Source organism: Podarcis pityusensis, assembly GCF_964106645.2.
Source record: "Podarcis pityusensis genome assembly, chromosome: 1".
In the NCBI taxonomy this organism is placed as follows: Eukaryota; Metazoa; Chordata; class Lepidosauria; order Squamata; family Lacertidae; genus Podarcis; species Podarcis pityusensis.
This window is the reverse complement of record NC_138028.1, coordinates 69,629,964-69,652,439: the sequence shown is the minus strand read 5'-3', so window position 1 is coordinate 69,652,439 and position 22,476 is coordinate 69,629,964. Positions and strand designations below refer to the sequence as shown.

Sequence of the window (22,476 nt, the reverse complement as noted above, 5' to 3'; positions counted from 1 at the left end):
AGCAGGTTTAAAATGTTTCAGATATATAAATAAACAATAGATAGGTGGTGACGCTGCAATATCTGATTTCTCTGCATGCCTTGTATTTGAGACCAGTGGCTTCAGAGTCGTTGTGTGTGCTTTAGGACATATGAACCTAGCAAGTGTGTTCTGTGAAATGGATGAGAACTTTGTTGAACAACCTTCTCTGTGACAGAGATAAGAAGGCGATATTCTTAACCCTTTAGTACTCAAACATCTATTAAAGACATAAATTTGATCAGAACTTAACTCTTTTTGTTCTGATGCTTATAAAACAGTCCTAGTGTTAAACACTTCAAATAATGGCAGTGGCCACCTTTGTAAATGTGTTTTGCCTCTGATTACTCTATGCTTTTTGAAACAGGCCACCCACCCAAGTAATTCGTGGTTGTGTGTTTTATTTAAAACTTACCCTTTTTTCATTAAATAATTTTTATTAATTCTCAGTTACAAAAATCCAGTATATGCCACATTGTATCAATACCAGATTACCCCGCACATTTCTCATTAACATTAAAAAATGACCAAAAAGAACACATTTTTACTCCTCCCCCCCCAAAAAATCCCCAGACTTCCTTCCACCCCCTCTTCTGGTTCTTTAAATAAACCAAATCATCTTTACATTCCAGGTCCCTTTACGCAACTTTCCAACTACTAAACAATTAAACTTGTGATATATTGCACAGATATTTGAAACATTCAGACCGCTTTATACATTACACATCTGTGCTTACAGACTATTTCCCCTTTTAAAATTATCCTTATTGTTGCTTTTTGCAAGCATTTAATCCATGTCTGCTGATGTCCCAATTTATTTACAACCGCTGGCCCCTAAATAAAAACCGTTTCCCAGACTGTTACCCATTCTTTTTTCTTACTTTGGCATATTTAAATCTCCGGAAGAGGCTTCCCATTAGGACAATTCACAATTTCAGCCCTCCTTCCTTCCAAATTTCTCTTTGTCTCCAAGGTTGTGATTTCACTCAAATTGCTCTAACGATTCCTGTCTGTACTCATATTTAAGGCTCCTCAAGAAGCTGCTACCAATTAGGACCATTTCCAATATTTAAAACTTCTCCTAATCTAAGGTTCAGGGAAAGTTACAGCAATTCTATATCGGTCCTATGGCTTACTAGCCAAGTTAGAGAAAAGCAGCAAAGATAAGGTCCTATTAGAAACCTTGTCCACCCACCCTCATAATTTATAATCCCATCTAATTAATCATTTTCCTGTACTCTACTTCTGAAGACCCAAATTCATCCTCCATTACATAACACAAGCAATTTATGACATTGACCTTTCCTTTAAACAATTCCTTTCAGATTACCCAGCAGTTGGAAGGTATCTGTTTGCAAGTAATAGGAACAGTGTTACAACAGCATGTTCTGGGTAAGAGGTCTCCCCACCCTTCAGCTATTACTTTGCATGTGATGCACTGAGTGGATCAAGCCAAGGTTCATGACATCTTTTTCTTTTTCCTGTTACAGAATTCTATGAGGAAATCTTCTCCTTGGCTCACAGTCTGACTTGTCAGCAGGTCTCAGCACAGATGTGGCAGCTTTTGCCTCTGGTCTTTGAAGTATTCCAGCAGGACGGCTTTGACTACTTTACAGGTGAACTTCCTTGTTAGGTCTGTCTTCCTTCATTGGGCATAGGCAGGCCACTGCAGAACTGAATGATAATGATACCTTTTTGTACCTTGCAGCTTTTCATATTGACCAAGAGAACACATAAATAACAACTGTTGATTAATCTTTTTACTGCAGATATGATGCCACTGTTGCATAATTATGTAACTGTTGATACCGATACACTCCTGTCTGATACAAAATACCTAGAAATGATCTACAGTATGTGCAAAAAGGTAAGCAACTCACTAATCCTCCTATCATTGTAGCTAAATTTATACCATTGGAGTGCTTTGATCTGCAGAACTGGCACTGCTACAGGTGCCAAAAAATATTTATTCCACATTTGTGAGAAATGAGTCATTTCATTTGGAGCTTCTTGCCCACTGACATAAGGCAAGTGCCTTTGCTCTGTTCTTTTCAGTGCCTATTTAAATCATTGTTTAGACAAACCTATCCAGACACCTTTCTTTTGAAAGTTTTTTAATACCTGTCTTTCACTAGGGTGTGTTTGGAATTTTAATGTTTTGTTTACTTTTGTAAACCACTTAGATGTTTTATTACACATAAGCAGTAGATAAATTTTGCTGAATAAATAAATCCTGTAGATATCCATTATGCAGTATAGATCTAGGAAAGAAAGACTTGTGCCTTTGCAGCAGCTAATCCAAATTCACATTCAAGCGACTGCAAGGTCCAGCAACTCTACACAGACCTAGATAAGCTAAATTATTGGGACCTATGGAATTGCATGCCCATTTTGCTTAAAAAATACGTGGTGGATCCAACTATACAGAGAGTCAGTAGACCAGGGGTGGGGAACCTGTAGCCTTCCAGGTATTGTTGGACAACTCCCATCAGCTCCAGCCATCATAGCCAATGATCAGATATGATGGGAGTAGTAGCTGAGCACCATATGAAGTGCCACACATTTCCTAATCCTGTATTAGTCCATAACCTCTTCTGAAAGCTCCCATGCGCGTAACCATGCAGTAACCAGTCATACAGTTGTATTACTCTTCCCCTGAAGTGGATTAAAATGGCTACAGTCATGTGTGTGCATAGTTTCTAATCTGTGGCTAGTAATACAGTCCAATTGTGTTTTGCATTTAGACTGTGTTGCTCACATACAGCATTGTGGCCAAAGAGCAACTTGAGATCATAGTACTGGTGCAGTGATGTCGAAAGACAAGCTTACCACTGACCAGCCTCCAAACTCTCAAACATGGAGATTGAATGTGGGCTGGACTCATACTAAGTGTAATTTAAACACATCTCTTTGTATTCAGGCTTTGGCTTACTACTGTGCGGTATTGTGGTTGGTTTTTTATCATAACCTTGCCTTCAAAGTCAGGTTATTAAAAAGTGGTGGATGATTTTAGTTGGATTAAACATGAACACACCAGTTTCCATTACAGCTGTTTTTGTACATGACCTCACAGTGATTTTGCAGCTGAGCTGAACTGGAAAATTATTCATGCTGTGGCTAACTACAGAAATCCCAGTGCCTTCTGAACTTCGCTCTGCTAAACAGATTATTACAGCGGTTAGGTCTAATACCTGTGATTCCTTGCTAAGATGGGGCAGGTGTCTGTCCCCAACCTGCTGCCAAGTTTCGGGGAACTTCAGTCGAGAAGAAAGATTGAAATGTATGCACTTATATGCATGCAAAGGAGGTTCCTTGAATTGTGCCCTACATATCTATATACACTATTTTAAAACAGAGAATCTCAATTTTAATGCAAACATCAAAAATGAGCTCTTACATATATACAGTGGTGCCTCGCAAGACGAAATTAATTCGTTCCGCGAGTTTTTACGTCTAGCGAATTTTTCGTCTTGCGAAGCACGGTTTCCCATAGGAATGCATTGAAATTCAATTAATGCGTTCCTATGGTAAAAAAAAGTCCAAACAAAGCCAAATTTGGTACAACAAGAGTTTATTAAGTGCTCTTTAAAGTCACACATACTTTAAAGAGCATTTCAAAAATTGAAGGAACAATAAATTAAGTTTCTAAACATGACAGAAAAACATTTAAGAATCAACAAAGTGTACTGTACATACATTTTCTAAGACTCTGGGGGACCACTCGAAGAAGGTTCCTCTTCCACTCTTTGCTTCTTGCTGAGGAACCTGTCCATGGTCTGCTGCTTCATCCGCCTTTTCAGCAGCTCCCTGAGAGGCAACATGACCGTCTTAACAAAAGTGTTCGCTTGGTCATGTGCCACGTGCTTGTTAGGGTGGTGCCGCTCTGCAAAAGCCTGCACCTCCTTCCACTTCTGGCAAATGTCTCTCAGTTCTTTGGAGGACAGCCGTTCCTCAGTTGCTTCCTCCTCTTCCAGCGAGGCCTGCTCCTGCGCAACCTCTGCCTGCAGTTCAACCAGCTCCTGGGTGGTCAGCTCGTGGTCGTGCTCCTCCACCAGCTTTCTGACGTCCTCCTCTGTGACCTCCAGGCCCATGGTCCTCCCCAAGGCAACAATGTCCTGCACCACTGTTGGCTCTGGTGCATCAGAGTCACTTGGTGCCACACAGTCCGGCCACAGGCTGCGCCAAGCGCAATTCAAATTTCTCTGGCTGATCCCGTTCCAGGCCGTGGTGATCATCTTCAAACAGGTGACGATGTCAAAGTGGTCCTTCCAGAATTCCCGCAGGGTGATGGTGGTGCAATCAGTCACCTCGAAGCGTCGCCTGAAAAGCTCCTTGGTGTAGAGTTTTTTGAAATTGGCGATGACCTGCTGATCCATCGGCTGGAGCAGTGGCGTGGTGTTAGGCGGCAGGAACATGATGTTGATGAAGCTGAACTCCTCCAACAAGTCCACCTCAAGGCCTTTAGGATGAGCAGGAGCATTGTCCATCAGAAGCAAAGCCTTCAGCGGCAGGTTGTTGTCCAGCAGGTACTGTTTGATAGCAGGGCCAAAAGCAAGATTGACCCAGTCCACAAACAGCACACATGTGACCCAAGCCTTGCTGTTGGATCGCCACATGACACTCAGCCGCTCCTTGTTGACCTTGTGTTTCTTGAAGGCCCGTGGGTTCTCCGAGTGGTACACCAGCAGGGGCTTGATCTTCAGGTCGCCGCTTGCGTTGGCACAGAAGAGCAGGGTCAGACGGTCCTTCATGGGCTTGTGGCCAGGCAACTTGGCCTCCTCCTGTGTGATGAAAGTCCTTTTGGGCATCCTCTTCCAAAACAGCCCGGGTTCGTCGCAGTTGAAGACCTGCTGTGGAACGTAGCCCTCCGTCTTCACAACCTCCAGGAACTCTAAGGCAAAGTCTTCAGCCGCAGGAACATCAGAACTGGCAGCCTCTCCATGCCTGACCACGCTGTGGATTCCAGATCTTGCCTTGAACTGGTCAAACCAGCCTCTGCTTGCCTTGAAGACTTCTGGCTCGGCCGAGGTTCCTGACTGTTCCCGGATGAGGTCTGCGTGCAAGGCCTTGGCCTTCTCACAAATGACGGCCTCAGTCACTGTGTCCCCTGCACGCTGCTTCTCTTCTAACCAGATGAGCAGCAACTTCTTGACCTTCTCCAGAACAGCTGGGCGGTTCTTCACGATCCTGGTGACTCCCTTGGCTGCATCAGTCGCAAGGATCTTCTCCCTCATCTTCAGGATGGTCCCGATGGTCGATGGGTTCCTCCCGTACTCCCTGGCGAGGTCTGTCACACGCATTCCACCGTCTTGCTTCCGGATGATCTCCTTCTTCATTTCCAGCATAACCTTCTCCTTCCTCTCGCCGGCCTCCGCAGCAGCAGTCTTCTTGGGTCCCATGGCAGCACAGCTGTTACCTTCGTAAACTCAGAAAAAGAAAAAGAAATCAGCAATTCAAACCCAGAACCAAGTCCTTGAATTCCAAACACCCAACCCAAAATCCAAAAACCCCCCAAAAAGTTTTAAAAGTTTAACTTACGAAATGGCTGCAAATCACCAAAGTCTTCAAAATCCTCAAATGGCTGCAAAAGAAGTTTTGGGAAAGCTTTAAAAATCACCAAAGTCTTCAAAAACCTCAACTGTTCCCCCAGCCCCTCCCCAACTGTTGCAAACCCCTCCCCAACTGTTCCCCAAGCCACCCAGCACACAGAAATTCAAACCCAGAATTTTTTTTCAAAAAAAAAAAAAAAAAAACATGGCCCAATGGTCACAGAAAACCATAAAAATGCAGAAAAAACCACACAAGCTCCCAGATTCTTGCAAACCCCTCCTCAACTGTTCCCCCAGCCACCCAGCACACAGAAATTCAAACCCAGAATTTATAAAAAAAAACAAAAAAACATGGCCCAATGGTCACAGAAAATCATAAAAATGCAGGAAAAAACCACACAAGCTCCCAGATTCTTCCAAACCTCTCCCCAACACCAAGTCCTTGAATTCTAAACACCCCAACCCAAAATCCAAAAACCCCCCAAAAAGTTTTAAAAGTTTAACTTACCAAACGGCTGCAAAAGAAGTTGTGGAAAAGCTTCAAAAATTCAGCAAACTCTTTAAAAAGCTCAAAAAGGCCACCACACCGCATGCAATGTGTTGCTCCTCGAAGTCAAGTCGCAACTGCACCTCTTCAAGCAATGCACCCTGGGTATTAACGGTTTTATGAAAAAGGAAACAAACTTGCAATACGTTTCCGTCTTGCGAAGCAAGCCCATAGGGAAATTCGTCTTGCGAAGCAACTCGAAAACGAAAAATCTTGCGAGGCGTTCGTCTTGCGAGGCGTTCGTCTTGCGGGGCATCACTGTACTGGCTTTCATTTAACTTGGTGATTGGTAGTGTCAGTTTTACTGGTACGTACTAATAATGTATTTTCACACTAAGGCATATTGTTACACATTAACATGCACACAGCTGCTTGCTTCTGTGTAGAAGAATCTCCAGAATGGGGCAACATTCCTGGGTGCTAGATGATTCAGTTTTTCCTTCCCCTTCCACAGTCGGGCACAAAATGCTATGTCTGTCTGAAATCTGGAAGAAGAATCTGTATATACAAGCCTGTTTCTTCACCTGGATCACCAGTGCAGGATTAGGCTTGCGTATTGTGTAGCTTTGTGCTCATTTCAGTTGGCAGAACATTTTCTATTTCCACTGAAATAAACAGCAAATTATGTTGGTGAGAGGGACAGAAACACTCACATGTCATTAAGTTATGTGATATGATGATTACCGACAAATGTTTACCTAAGTTACAGTTGAATGTATAAAAACAGTCAGTCACATTCAGATCCTTTACTGGCTAACGTAACCAGGAATTCAGTTTTGTGGATGTAAAATAATATTCCCTAGGTGAAATCCAACACTGCTGTTCTACTTGTAGAACAGCTTTTGATCTTGCAGGGGCACCCACCATAACAGAGAAGAGGAAACAGTCTTCACCAGTTTCCCCCTGCGGTCCCCCACCACCACCCTCCACAGTGGTCTGGAGGGTCCCCCAATCCTCTGGAACGGATTTTTTTTGGAAGTTATAGAAGGCAGCAGCAGGAAGGAGAAATCAGTGAAAATCCCCTCCACTTACATTAGCAGATATCAGCACTGGATCAAAGCCATTCTGCAAATGGAACAGTAGTATTGGGATTTCAGCTAGTAACTTCTTTACGCAATTAATATTTTTTTCATATGGTTCTGGTACACACAGTGCAGCCTGCCTGTGCAGATGGGAGGTAGAATGACAGAGTTTCCTTAACAATTTTGTTCCTTTGAAAATATAAAGAATAAATGCTACTAAATATCCAGTACTGAAATTGATGGGGTATAATTGTATTTCTTAGGTCCTTACAGGTGTGGCAGGAGAAGATGCAGAATGTCATGCAGCAAAACTGTTAGAGGTGATCATTCTACAGTGTAAAGGTCGTGGCATTGATCAGGTAAGTAGAATGGACTTTTGACTGCCAAAAATATATGATAGCTGCAACTCTAGAGGAGACACAGTCACCTACCCTTTTCATGTTTAATCAAAAGTGATGTACTGGGCTTTGGGAAGGAGGCCTGAGGTCTCTAACAGGGTTCTAGGGTCCCCCCACCTCCTTCCCAAAACCTAGTTTGTGCTTTCCCAGCTTTGAGGAGGAGGTGGGGGGCTCTTGGATCCTGCCAAAGCCTTGCATCCCCTTCCCAAAGCCTGGTGCCTCGCTTAGCCAGCTTTGGGAAGGTAACACAAGGGCTGGGAGGTGTCACATTTTGGGCTTGCTCCCCACCCCCGGTGTCAAGACAGTGTGCGGCCCATGAGTTCTGCATCAAAGTACTCTGGTGGCCCACTTAGTATGAAAAGTTGGGCCGCCCTGAGTTAAAAGATGCATCTGGTTGGGGTTATTAATGAATGTAAAAATCAGGGGTTATTACTGAATGTTGTCACTATAAATGTTTTGCAGTGTATACCTTTATTTGTGGAAGCTGCTTTAGAGCGGTTGACCAGAGAAGTTAAAACAAGCGAACTGCGAACGATGTGCCTCCAGGTTGCCATAGCTGCTCTGTATTACAATCCCCATCTACTTCTGAATACTTTGGAAAATCTACGCTTCCCTAATAATGTGGAGCCCGTTACAAATCACTTCATTACACAGTGGCTTAATGATGTGGACTGTTTCTTGGGGTAAGTTTGTGTCTTGGGGATCACAGTGCTGATGCACGGTGCTCTGAACCTTTTTATGCACAGGCAAGAAATTGTGTCCACTCAGTGCATATCTCATCCACCTTTTCATATGGCTTCTGCAGGGCTACATCTATTGGGGATAAGTGAAAAGAAGCTTTATTGTACATTTAAGACCTATTTGCTCTTGTACTTCTCTAAATTAAGGTCTCCATTGGGTTGTATGCGACTTGCTTTCTTTTTCCTAAAGCTGAAAAATAATGTAATATGGAATTTCCTCTTGCATTTCAGGCTTCATGACAGAAAAATGTGTGTCCTAGGCTTGTGTGCACTTATTGATCTGGAACAAATACCACAGGTTTTAAATCAGGTTTCGGGCCAAATCCTGCCAGCTTTCATCCTTTTATTTAATGGCTTGAAAAGAGCGTATGCTTGCCATGCTGAGCATGAAAATGATAGTGATGATGATGATGAAGCAGAAGATGACGAGGAAGCAGGTAAAGCATTGACCCCTCTGGTAGCAGTTCACCAATATTTATCATGTTCTGGTGACAGCTTCTCAATGAACTTTCAATCCTGGTACGTCTGTCTTTTAATTTTCCTGTTCTTGTTTTTACCTTCTTGCTTTATTCATTCTCTTCCAAATAGGATTCAGATGTTTGTATCTTGGCCTGTCATTTCCTTCTTTTTCACCTGCTGTTTTGTTTCCTATGTTACACACTATATTTGCTATGGTCACTCATTCAGTGTTTCCTCTGCTTTATCCTTGTATTATGAACACTTTTAATATCAGACCAAGTAGCTTAGTTTTTCGTACCAAGTATCTTTACTTTTCATTTTGCTTTTTGAAAAGCAAACCTAATCAGACTTCACTGTTGCTTCATTGCTCTTCACTATGTCCAATTTTTGTATTTTTTCTTTTATGTCTCTGTGTAGGCTTTTATTTCTCATTTCAAGCTGTATAGTGCAAACTGAGAAAGTTTTCATCTAGGGCATTGTAAATGCATCGTATTTTCCCAGATAAAAGCAAAACAGAATCCTAGAGCCTAGCCCTAGGTTAAAATTGTGGAATTGTTATGAAGTACAAATATTACATAAATTAATGGAGAAAAGTACACTGCTGTTTTTTATCCTTGAGCCATATCTTCTTACAGAGGAACTTGGGAGTGATGAAGATGATATTGATGAAGATGGACAGGAATATTTAGAGATTCTGGCAAAGCAGGCTGGAGAAGATGGAGATGATGAAGATTGGGAAGAAGATGATGCTGAAGAGACTGCTTTGGAGGGATATTCAACCATTATTGATGATGAAGATAATCCTGTTGATGAATATCAGATATTTAAAGCAATTTTTCAGAGTAAGTCCAACTGCTGTTTATCTTGCATAGCAAACTGGTATTCTCTTTTTTGCGTGGGCGGGGACTCCCATTGAAATTGGGAAATGGGGTGGCAATTAGGCGTGCAATTAGAGTTCAGGGAAGACTATGATTTAAAACTGCAGCTGAGGCATTCCATCACATGCCAAGCATGATATGGGTTAAGTCAAGTGGGCAGTTTTGTTTGGTCTGTGAGTGAAGAAATCTTACTTTTCGTATTGTGGCACACCCTTGAATGTGTCTGTACCTCAGTGTGGTTCGGTTACCTCAATGAAGCAACCTAAGTTTGTCGAGGATGGGTAACATTTTGCTTTTTTGTTATGTCGTACTCCACATGGAGGCCATTTGTGACTGGTGTCCCCAACATCCTCTCAAAATTCAAAATGTGCCCACTAATCTGAAAAGGTTGGCAACCCCTGTCCTATATCCCTTCCCAATTACTGAAGTGTTTGCAGGAGTCACTATTAGTGGTCTCTTATGACTCAGTTGCATGCCCAGTTTCCATCAGGAGCTGTGTGTTCAGTGTTGTGGGCCCAATCTGTGGAGCTCCCAATTAGCTGGGATCAGACATTCCGCACTATGTTGAACTTGTGGTGCTTGGTGGAGACTTTCTTTTATTTTAGCAGGCATTTTAAGTGAGCTTTGTGATCATATAGTTCCTTTTAACTGATTTTATGATATATGCTATGCTCCTGTTGTATCCCACTTAGAAATTGTGGTATATAGATATTAAAATAATTGTATTAAAATAAATAAAATAATAATACAATGTAGCTATAAGGGTGAAACTAATATTTAAATTTGAATCAAAATGACAGCAAATATCTTAAACTTTTGTAACACCTAGATACATTTCTCATTATGTGTAGGAATTAAGCTAATGTTTAAAAATTGTTCCTGACCTTTAAAAGCATGTCATTGTGTTCTCTGTCATGTGCTCTAACTGAACTGAAGGTTCAATGAGTCTTACATAATCTACTTTAGGCACTAAAAATCATAGACATCACACGTTGTAGAGTTGTAAGGGAATTTACCTTTTTGTTGCATTTTCAAGTCTCCATGGGCTTACATAACGGGTGGTATCAGTGAAATAATATAGAACCAAACTGGGTTTTGTATGTGTTACAAAAACTGTTGACCTTTTTCCTTAATTGGTATTTCAGTTGACTCCATTGTAATTTGTTTTAATATCTGTTTGTTTTAATATTTGTTTTATCTGTATGTTGGGCTAATACAATTGTTGAGATTCCATCTGCTCCTTTCTTCCTTTCAGAATGTTAATTTGCTATGTAATTCTAATAACAATACAGTGGTACCTCGGTTTATGAACTTAATCCGTTCCGGAGGTCTGTTCTTAAACCGAAACCGCTCTTAAACCGAGGCATGCTTTCCCTAATGAGGCCTCCCGCCGCCGGTGCCCTTCCACTGTTTGGATTCTGTTCTTAGACCGAGATAAAGTTCGCAAACCGGGACACTACTTCCGGTTTTGTGGAGTTCTTAAACCGAATAGTTCATAAACACAGCTGCTCTTAAACCGAGGTACCACTGTACTTCCATTTTAGTGGAATGTGGAGTATTTTGGAAAGAACTAGGCAAATAATTGGTATAGAGGGAAATATTTGGACTTGAGAAAAAGTATTACCAGAAGCCTGGGTAGTGGTGGAGTGAGAAGCTTTGCAGAGCAAAGAAATCATTACCTTGCTGAACTCTTTGCCTATCTTTAGTCTGTCTGTTAAATGTCTACATGTCTCTTTGTTCTGTAGCAATTCAGAATCGTAACCCTGTGTGGTACCAAGCATTGACACGTGGTCTTAATGAAGAACAAAGAAAACAGTTACAGGATGTAGCAACTTTAGCAGATCAGCGAAGAGCAGCCCATGGTATGCATATTTTCACTATGTTTGATATAATCCATTACTATTAAATGCTGGCTATAGTATTAGCATTTTATTAAGGGACCTAAAAGTTCTCCGTCTCACCCTGTTCTAAGAAAAAAGAGGACCTGCTTGTAGGGGACAAGCTTTGCGTTGATCTTGCAGCTTATTGAAGTACCAATTCTTGAAAGGGAAATTTCTGGGCTTGATGCCACCTAATTGACCGTTGATTTTTCTGGGAAGTCACATATGCATGTGTACGTGTTTTCTAGCAATTCAGATGGAGAAAGGGCATGGCTGTGGACTTGCCTGTCTTCCAAGTGTTTTTGTTTTTTTGTAAAAATGTTAGAATTCTCTTTCTTTTCCTTTTGGCAGCTGGTATATGTTTCAAGTTTGCATGCCCTGTTTCTCTTTCTTGCCCCTGATAAAAGTGGGTCTTTGCATAGGATTAACAAAGTTAACGTTCACCATTCAGATCTTGTAATACCTTGTACATTCAGAATTGTCGAGTTGGAAGGAACCCTGCTGAGGGTCATCTAGTCCAACCTCCTGTTATGCAGTAGTTAAAAAACAAAGCTTGGATTATGTATTTATTATTGCTTTTATAACTCTCCTTTCTTCCAAGGAACTCAAGTTGGCTTACACATTCCCCCCACCCCCCATTTTTGGGAATTTGAACTCTGATATTTCATGTTCTAGTATTCTGCTTGAAATTGAGTTTGTCTCTGAAGATATTTGAAAATATACCGTAATTTCTTGTTTTTAAAATGGAAGCCCTTCATTGCATGAATGTGCACATCAAGAGCTCGATAAGCTGTGACAAGACATGGTTTGTGACTTTCAGATAATTATATTTTTCTCTCCCTTTCAGAATCCAAAATGATTGAAAAGCATGGTGGATACAAATTCAATGCTCCAGTTGTGCCAAGTTCATTCAATTTTGGTGGTCCAGCCCCAGGAATGAATTGAATTATCACTACTTTTCCTCCTACTGTGTGATTGTAGTGAAGAGCTTGTGTTCCTCCCAATAGTGGTTCCAGAACTGGTTCATGTTATCTACAGCTCACTCTAAATGAATTGGTAGATTGAACATTTAAAAAAGAAAAGCCAACCCAGGAAGTGGGACTTGATCATGCAACCGAATACTGGAAAGGTTTTATGAAGATAGGAAGAACCTGACACTTGAGCTTCAAATAACACGCTGTGGAAATCAGAAATCAAGAGGTAATGTCATGAAGACAGCTTCCTTTCTATGAAGAAAAAAAGGCATTGGCTGCAGGACTGTTGGAAAGGTCTCATTTACAGTACACAAGCTAGAAGGCCAATTTAATTTTTACACCTGTGGGACTATGAGTATTTGCCCAATCTTTTCCCCTTACCCTTTCTCCTGCTGGGTATCTATTCTTTTAATGTACATAAAGGTAATTGGATAGCCTTACTTAACACTTCATCATTTCCATTTATCAAGATTGTTCATATGTAGAATATCGGACACTTATTGTAGCACTACATAACTGATTAAATCTGTAAATGATTTAGCATTTTCATATTGAAACAAGCCTGCTAGCCTATGTACAAAAATAGCAAAATGTTTGTTTATAAAAAAGGGATGTTCTGGGGAAAAATTTCAAGTTATTTAAAACTAGCAGTTTTGTACCTGGTGACTTTGTGGTGCAGTCACCACTGGTTGTGACTTGAATTTGGTTATGTACAAAAGGGGTTAGTGGTATTTCATTGCTGCTAAAAAAGAAAAAAAATGGCAACACCCTCTGTGTCCTTTGTTTTTTCTTAAAGCTGTCAATGTACAAGTGGAAATTTGGATACAGAAACCTTCATGTTTTAAAGTGCTGAGAGGGGAGTTCATTTTCTCAGCAGCATGTGAAATCTGACATGAAGATTTGCTCTTACAGGAGTGTATTTTGAAGTGTGGTGGTGAACATCTACATATGCAATCTATTAAAAAAAGTAATTTGGCTAACTTGGGTTGGATCTGATTGAAGTTTATTCCCATATTTGGGAATATTATTATTCTCATCCTTTTGCTCCTTTTCTAGGACCTGGGTAGAGGTTTTAACATCTCTATTCTCTCTTGTTTTCATACCCACCCTAGCCTTGCGATGTCCAAAAGCAGACATTCTTTCATTTGCCTGATCCAGCTATATCAGTGGCTTGGTTCATATCCCAGCTTATTGTACCAAGATATTTTGCCTGAGCACATAACCCTTTCACGTAAGCTGTGATTAAAGCAGGGAGACTCTTAACTGGGGTTTGCCTTTACTGTATATCTGAACTGAGAAATGGTGGTTACCGTTTCAGAATAAGCCAGGATCACGAACAGTGTTTGAGATTGGCTTGTTTGATGGATAACTATGGCTAATCAGAGATTTCCTGGTTTAGTTGTGGCTTGCACAAAGGGCCTGCATGCTTGGGCAAAAAGATTTGCTCATATTCCAGCTTATAAAGCTAAGGTATGATCATGTGAACGGTTACCAAGTCTCATTTTTGAAGCTACAATTTGTTCTCCCTTGCCTCCAGGTGGTATATTAGTTAGTATATTAACTAGAAAGGTAACAAAGTGCTTCCTACTGGGACCACTATTAAAATGATTCAGTGAAAAAGCCAACAACAAAATGATGTGTTTGGCCTGGCTTAGGGCCCATCTATAAAACACATATATAAAATCTTAAATGCTGAGGTTCTTGATCTTGCCTTGAGATCACTGGTGTCAAATATTTTAAGTAAAATGTTTTTCCCCTCCTGGCTGTTTTTTTTTATTCAATGTCATCTGCTGTTACAATTGATGCTGAACAAGCTACCTTAATTTAAGTGTAAACCTTCAGAACTTTAAAGGCAGGTTGAAAAATGATCTGAATTTATATCTATAAAATGAAACTGAAATGAACATATATATTATGATATTCAAAAATGCAGTCTTCGGAAAAACAATTTGTGTGATGCGTGTTTGTTTTGTATGTATCTATTTTGGGGGGTGCTTGGAATGTAAGGGTTCCTAACAGAATACCTACCTCTCACTTGTCTCAAGCCAGACGAAGGGCTTTCCCTTTGCACTCATGGGTTCATTCTTGACTTTGGTCTTCAATGTGGATTTGATTAAGGCAGGCTTATGTAGCATCCAAATTGCTTGAGAGAGGACGATCTTCCATCTATCTTTTTATTCAGGTTCTGGTCAGACTAGCATAATAAAGTTGGATTCCTGAACCTGTCCTGTAGACATTTCATTGCCATTCTGTCTTTTGAGCTTTTAAAAATTTCATGTCCTGCAGATTTTCTTTCTTTCTTTTTTGTAGCGGGTACAACTTTGCAAATGCTTTGTTCTCATTTGGACATCTCTGGTAAGGTTCTGGTATTTAGAGAACTGGGCCCCTTGGGTTGCTTTAATAAGACTTTTCCTCCTTGGACTTAGCACCACAGCTCCTAACAGCAAACAGTAGCAGCACAAACTTATTGAGTAGGGTTAATGTGATTTGTTAATTGGACTGAATTCCCATCAGCCACAGCCAGCATGGCCAATGGACTCTGCCCCTATGGAAGCTGAATGCTACCCCATCGGCTACCCTAATATATTTATACAAATCCCATATAGTGTGTGGTAGCTTAGTTTACATTGCAAAGCTGAGTAACTTAGGGAGGCTTGCAATACTTATAAAACTCAGGGTCATCCAATTAAGTTGAATGGTGGACCTGAAGATAGACAAAAGTTGGCACTACTTCACACAGCATGCAAGTAAAACTGCCATTTGTTACAGAAGATTGATGCCCAGCAACTTGGAGAGCTTTAAAAAGGAGATTAGACAACTCATGGGGAAGGTCTCAATGGCTACTAGCCACAATGCTTGTATTACCTTCAATAGCAGACAGCCATTTGCTTCTGAATACAGTGGTGCCTCGCAAGACGAAAAGAATCCGTTCCGCGAGTCTCTTCGTCTTGCGGGTTTTTTCGTCTTGCGAAGCAAGCCCATTAGCGGTTTAGCGGATTAGCGCTACAGTATTAACGACTTAGCGGGCTTAGAGGATCAGCTGATAAGCGGCTTAACGATAGCTGATAAGCGGCTTAGCCATCAGCTGTTAAGCGGCTTAGCGATAGCTGATAAGCGGCTTAAGGATCAGCTGATAAGCGGCTTAGCGATCAGCTGATAAGCGGTTTAGCGGCTTGGGAAAAGGGGGGGGAGGGAAAAAAACCGCAGGAACTCACAAGACATTTTCGTCTTGCGAAGCAAGCACATAGGAAATTCGTTTTGCGAAGCACCTCCAAAACGGAAAACCCTTTCGTCTAGCGGGTTTTCCGTCTTGCGAGGCATTCGTCTTGCGGGGCACCACTGTACAGTGGTACCTCGGTTTAAGTTTACGAACTGTTCGGTTTACAAACTACACAAAACCGGTAGTAGTTTCCCGGTTTGCGAACTTTGCCTCTGTCTAAGAATGGAACCCAAATGGTGGAAGGGCACCGGTGGTGGGAGGCCTCATTAGGGAAAGCACACCTCGGTTTAAGAATGGTTTCGGTTTAAGAACAGACTTCCGGAATGGTTTAAGTTCATAAACTGAGGTACCACTGTACTGGTTGCTGCAAATCAGCAGTGCACTTATGTCATTTGTGGGCTTCCCATAGGCTCCTAGTTGGCCACTACAATAACAAAAAAAAACCAGTAAGTCTGATCGGATCCAGCAGGGCTGATGTTCATATGCTTAGGGCTATGTATGTCCTTCATGACAACCCTAGGCAGCTTTTTGGCATGGGGAGAAAAACTTGGGGAGCAAAATTCTGCTTTTTGACACAGGTGGATATAAAAAGGTGTTAATACTGTTAAAAGTATGTGTCTGAACTCATGCCTGTCCAGCACTCGTGTATCCATACATACACCATCAAAGAAGTTTGGGATCTTTTGCTGGAGTTATAACATGCCTCCATTTATGAATATGTTTTACCCTTAACCTTATGCCCACGAGAAGTTCTTACACCAAAGGAATAAAGCAAGCTTGTTTTATTATATGAAATAAGTGTTCTTGAGACAGAGGGATGCCAATGGAGTGTGCCTTTGGAAGTAAAATCAAATGGTTGGAGAGATACAGCACCTGCTGTAGAGGCCAATACAGGAGGTATATTTTATTGCACTGGTACAGATGCACCATAGTATTTCTTCTCTCTGCACTTCTCCCAACTTTTTTTCACATGCGCGGACCCTTACAAGGTGTGGGGAACTAAATACATTTCCGGAATGCCTTCAGGATGTTTGTGATAAGGCTGGTACTAGGGTCAAGGAAGGTTCATAATGGGGAATTTCATGTCATATTTAAGTTATGTCAACTTTCCTCTGCCATGATCTACAGTAATAAACTATAGAGTAAGTTCAAATTGACACACACACCTATTCATAATACATGCAAACTTCAGCTTAATTATTTGCTTATAACTCAATACATGATAGTAATGCCAAAAGTTTTCTACACCTTTATTTCATAAAATTTTATACTGCTTGTGAAAAATCTCAGTGGTTTACAAAAACAATAAAAGTACCAGTAAAACATTTAAAAATAAAAGATAAGCAATAAGCTAAAAACAAAACACATCAACATCCTGTACTGCTGGCTAGGCTAGTCTAATAAAAAATGCACTGAGAAAGCACAGTGGAGGTACCTGCCTGATTTCAATAAGCAGGGAGTTCCAAAGTGTGGGTGCAAACATTTTGGAGCTTTTTCATATTAAAAGACCTATGTGACAAACCCCATCCTCTTGGTTTCAACTGCCAAACATCATGTATGGGAAAACGCATGCTACAGCAGCAGTGCATGAAGATCCTCTCAATATGCGTTAGTAGAAATTATAGAGCTGCTATGACCATTTTAAGATCACAGCCCACTGACTCAGCAACAATACCATAATTTATTAATTCCCTTGTCAACAATTAACCTGAACATTTTTGAACTGCCACAGGGCTCTTTGCAGTCTAGTTATTTCCACCCCGATGGTAAGGATGCACCATGATCCCACTTCACAAATATATGGATACTCTTTGGTTGTTCTGACACTTGTTTTACCAAATTTCTCTGCCTGGTGTCCTTTCTTCATTAATGAAGGTGGCCCTTCACAAATGCATGCTTTGTGTCCAAAATAGCACGTGATTGGCTCCTGAAGCAAGGTATAAAGTAGCTATGGCAGTTTCCTTTCTAATTTTATAGAATGTTTAATCTTGGTAGTATTGGCTGTAGTCACAATTGAAACATTCAGTTTTACAATCTGGAATTGGGGAATAAATTTTGCTGAGTGATTTTGGTCCAATCACTATTTTTTCCCCAGCCTAACCTACACCACAGGATTATTCTGAGGTAAAACCAGGAGGAGAGGGAACCATAAGATGCTGGCTTGAGCGTTTTGTAAGATGTGAGTTATAAATCTTTCCTGGAATGTCTGCTTGTGCAAGACAGAACTGCAATGGTGGAAAATTGCCCCCTCTGTGAACTGTGAAGGTGCGACAGCCGCTTAGAGATACCTCTTCCCTTCTAAAGTGACGCTTGGCCAGGATTGGAGATGGATTTGGCGCGGGGGCAGCCAAGCTGCCTTATATTACAGGATTCCGATGCATCTTGCAAAGCAGGCCCCTGCTACGTTGTCTGTAACGTGGGAAGTAGTCCATGCTGTTAAGCGGTTTTATCTACATACGAAATAGCTCCAGCGAAATAGAACATCAATATGCATGATGTCGATTTACAGGGGGGGGGGGGGATTAAAGGACTTCCTTAGGACCGTTCAATTCCCACCCCCGGTGGCCATAACACAGCCTTTCTCGGGGTGAAAAAGCAAAGACTAGCCTACCCCCCACGACTGCCATCACCACAGAGTCCCGAGGGCGAAAGACGGCGTTGGCCGCTCTAAAAGCCGTAACACCCCAGTCTCTTCCTCACTCGCCTTCCCCATGTTAGAATCTGCCTAACCGGGGGGGGGGGGGGTTCCTTTGAAAACCACTACCGCCGGGGGGGGGACATTTTCGAAGGCCAGCCGATATCCTCTCTGCGAGCGCATCCTCCCGCTTTGCTAACAAAAGAGGAAAATGGCGCCCGTCCTTCTTTCCCTCGCAGACACACTAGCGCCTCGTGCGACGTGATACAAAATGGCGCCTCCAGAGGCCCCAAACCCAGCATAGAGGAGAGTCAATGTGGCGCGGAGGCGGGCTTATCCGGCAACAGCCAATAGACAATGAAACCTGTAGGTCAGTGGCCCAATCGTGGCCGTGGGCGGTATTTTCTGCCTCAGCCTGTCCAATGGAGCCTTATACAAGTGCTGGTGGCGGGACCCTCCCGCACGGCTCTGGGCGGCGCTGGAGTAGGCGGGCGGGCGCTGAGACGGCCGTTTCCTGTCCTGGTGCATGGTGGTCGGACGGAGGAATTGTTGGAAAATTTCTCGGCGAGGTTCGTATATAAATGTGTTTTTACCCAGTGTGCCTTATTCTAACCGCCGCCATCTCCGGCTGGGACGCTTCACTCTTGGGTTCGGCCTGCCTTAGTCCCCCTGCGGCGGCGTTGTATGCAGGGGAAAGTGAGGGGAAAGGGGGCAGCCCGCGTTCGTATCGCGGCTCACAATAATAATAAAAGCCGAGGCGTCGCCGCCGCCGCCCGTGTTTTCTCCCCCGCCTCCCTCTTCCTCCATATTCCCGCCTTCTAGGCCTCGGTGCTTCCCGCTCTTTTCTCCCGCGATGCTTTTGTCCCCGAGGAGGGAGAGAGTTCTCACATGAAACAATAAACTCGGGCCACGGGGGCGCGCAGGCCACTTTCGCGGGGCGTGGGCTGCGGGGGGGGGGCGCCTCCTTTTGGCGGCTGCGTCACTGGACTGGGCTCGTCTTCCCACAGCATCTGCGTAGCCGCGCGGGAGGCGCCTCGTGCGGCCCCCTCCGTGCCTCCAGCATCGAGCAGATGGGGCTGCCTTCCCTATAAAGCCCTTCGTGCTGCGAGGGCCGATTCACACGCGCAGTGCAAACACGGGGTTGGTTGGAACCCGCTAGACTCATTCCCAAGGAAGGATGTTTAGGAAGGCAGCCTTAATCGATCGCTTTTCAATCGGTTAGCGACCGGTTAAAGAACACAAGCGAGTTTGGGTTGGCAAACAAGCAAATAAATGCAGATTTAAGGGTGGCAGGTTCCAAAGAAAGAGTAGCTTATTTGTTTTATGCTATGCATGCGTGGATTACGATAGGGACCCTCTGGGAAGAGGCATTCCCTGCTATGGAAAGAAATGCTGCCTCTAAAGTGGTGCCTGTCTACTACAGGCCCTAGTTTTTGAAATCCTCATTCGGTTCTGTGGTTAAAATTCAGTTACAACAAGACTAAATGTTGAGGGCAGGCGGGATTTTCTTCCACACTGCACATTGTTTGGCCAGCATCCAAGAAAAATGCAACCTAGTCATGCACATGTTTGCTAGGAAGCAGGTCCCAAGTGAATGGGGTTTGAGACTCACTTTCATGATTTCAATAGAAATTTTAAGTTCATGGAGGTATGTTGTGGCATAGGTGTAACTTTAACAAATGTCACTTGAGAGCAAAGGACAACGTAATAGTATTCAAAACTTAATAACATACATGCTGTTTAGCAATAGCATAGCTATATAAAATAAACGTTACTAAAATTCTGCATGTATGCTGTGTTTGGGGAAAACTTCGCAGAAACTTTTATGATTTATTTTACAAGACCTTTTAACTTAAAATGCTCCTGAACACAGAATGCTGCATTTTTAAGCATGCATACTTTGATTTATTTTCAATCAGATTTATTCCCAAAGCAGGATACAATTTGAAGTTCACAATGCTGGCATAAAACTTAAGAAGGACAAGAGAAGTTCAAGAGGCAGCATAAGAACTAAAGGATGCTAGTTACAAATGATCAAGAACCAGCATAAGAACTTGAAAGAAAGTTCCCAAATCTGTTAGAGTGACCCAGTTTGCACTTAAGGCAAAACCATTGTTTAGCAGTACATTGACAAGCCTTCATAAGCCCAAATACACAAACCCTCTACTCTCACCGAATTTAGTTTTACTTGCAAAGAATCTTGGTTTAGTGCTACATACAAACCAGGGGTCCTGGTTTAAAATTGATTATTATCAATGGCTAGTTAACCCAACTCGGCTTATTTAGAAATTAGGACCACTGGATACTGAATACTCAGCTGAGAATTTTTAAAAGCAAAACTTAATTTGACGTGTCCTGTCTACATGGGAACACGAGCTCAAGGCTTAATGTGGCCTCATCCACGTTGTACTAAACCAGTGGTGCGGAACCTCCAGCCCATAGGCCTGATTAGACCTGCCATGCTGCCAGATTTTGCTTGTGATAACACTTCGGGTGAACTACATCTACCTTTCTTGTGCCTGATTATATGATGTCGGGTGGGGAAATTTCAAGCCATGGCTGCAAAGGAAGAATCGAGAGCAATCTAGTATGCTCAATTCTTCACTTGCAGCCAAAATGTGGTGCTGTTTCCATTAGGCACCTTTTTCTGTTGGCATGCATGGTTACATAAAAAGGCACCAAATTAAAAGAACATCAAATTCAAGCTCTGTTTGCAAAGAGAGAATAGCAAGGCGCTGCCTTGCCCTAGATGGCAGATAGGAGGAGAGAGTGGATGAGCTGAGGCTCCAGTCTTCATGTCTCTCTAAACTATAGAATGTTCTGGGCACAGGCTTACGACAACTTGCTTTCATGGGTGAGTTTTCCTCCCTATGGCTTCAGATTTAAATTGTTCAAATATGATCATAATACAAATTCAGATTTTTAGAAAGAATGATATGGCATATTTTACACCAATATTTCCAGTCCATTTAAAAAATGCTAGTGCATTTTCTAATAGTTGGCAGAGGAGAGGCATGCTAATATCCTCAAAAAGTATCACCACAGCTGGGTGTAAGCCAAGGGTGGGCAACATACAACCATATACTCTTATGTGCCACATGAGTTTTCTAAGCCTAAATTATGCTTTGAGGAGTCTAAATATTTCACATAGATTAATTCCATAATAAGAGTATCAGAGAAATATTTCACTTATATTTATACACTAGAATGGAAAATTAAATAGTTTACTATAATTAAAATAAGTAGGCTTAGTGCATTCTTGAATCATGGCAAAGCTTAAGTGGCACTCTTAACTGTTGAGCAATTTCTCTATAACTCTGTAAAGCACAACTTTCATGATACCTGTTCTTCAGAAGGGTACAAACCCTGCATGCGAAAACTGATAACAAGGCACCACAAAGTAAAAATTAAATTGTTTTACTACTTTGTTATGGGAGTACGTCAAGAAGTTTGTTCATACCACACAGTTTTTCTTTGATACCAGAGTTTGTTTTCTCCCCAGCTATTCACAATTAGCATCTCCAGGAAAAACAAACAAACTTTGTTTTGAAGACATATCACTTCCAACAGTCACAGATATATACAAAACATACAAGGCAATCTGTTTATATGACCCCTTGCTTATTTACCCGTACTTTATTATATTTGTATACCATCCTTCATCTGTAGATCTCAGGGTGGTTCGCACATATATTCATTAAATAGTCTCTGAACTTGCCTTTAGACTCTGAAGTTGTTTCTAAAACCGAACTTTCATTTATTCTTCATTTTCCTAGTAATATTTATTAAAATGAGACTGATATGACAGATTGCTTGTACTAGTCTTGTTGAATAGAGGGATGCTATGTCAACTATCAGTACGTCAGCATCTGAATTGAAGCAGTTCTCTAATATACACAGACTTTTCCATTGTCCTGATGAAAGTGATATGTTCCTGAGCTCAAAAGTCAAACTGGATGCGATGGTAGCAGTTGCATGTATTGAAAAATGGAAGCACCCCAATTGTGTAGAATGGGGAAGTTGGGAGGTTTATGATTTTATAGACAAAGGGCATAATAATAATGAGCGCAGAACCCTTTCCTTGCCCACAGCTTCTCTTCAGCAGAGCCCCAGAAATGTACATTCAGCGTGCAGACAGGTAAGCAGCATGCTGGGT

The 22,476-nt window shown here is 41.9% G+C and overlaps 2 protein-coding genes and 1 long non-coding RNA gene across 7 annotated transcripts in view; 2 read left to right on the top strand and 1 right to left on the bottom strand.

Moving 5' to 3' along the window:
• IPO7 (importin 7) overlaps positions 1-13,445 on the top strand; it is a 40,238-nt gene extending 26,793 nt beyond the window's left edge. Inside the window, exons 17-25 of the mRNA XM_081013158.1 lie at positions 1,344-1,410; positions 1,509-1,634; positions 1,788-1,885; positions 7,400-7,495; positions 7,997-8,217; positions 8,506-8,711; positions 9,369-9,575; positions 11,357-11,473; positions 12,339-13,445. Coding sequence (XP_080869284.1) covers positions 1,344-1,410; positions 1,509-1,634; positions 1,788-1,885; positions 7,400-7,495; positions 7,997-8,217; positions 8,506-8,711; positions 9,369-9,575; positions 11,357-11,473; positions 12,339-12,436 — 1,236 coding nt within the window. The 3' untranslated portion in view covers positions 12,437-13,445. The remainder of the gene's footprint in view (positions 1-1,343; positions 1,411-1,508; positions 1,635-1,787; positions 1,886-7,399; positions 7,496-7,996; positions 8,218-8,505; positions 8,712-9,368; positions 9,576-11,356; positions 11,474-12,338) is intronic.
• Positions 13,446-14,014: 569 nt separating this feature from the next.
• On the bottom strand, positions 14,015-16,903 carry LOC308481420. The gene is made up of 2 exons (XR_013988662.1): positions 15,819-16,903; positions 14,015-15,372 (listed from the first exon to the last, which is right to left on the bottom strand). It is a non-coding gene; the product is annotated as an uncharacterized lncRNA (long non-coding RNA).
• A 1,858-nt stretch (positions 16,904-18,761) lies between these two features.
• Positions 18,762-22,476, top strand: part of ZNF143 (zinc finger protein 143) — a 28,472-nt gene continuing 24,757 nt past the window's right edge. Inside the window, exon 1 of one of the 5 annotated variants that reach the window (XM_081013229.1) lies at positions 18,762-18,889. The gene's annotated coding sequence lies outside the window, so the exon portion shown is untranslated. Of the gene's footprint in view, positions 18,890-20,634; positions 21,175-22,437; positions 22,459-22,476 lie in introns of those variants that run through there. The other 4 variants (XM_081013234.1, XM_081013230.1, XM_081013233.1 and 1 more) reach the window with 4 other exon arrangements.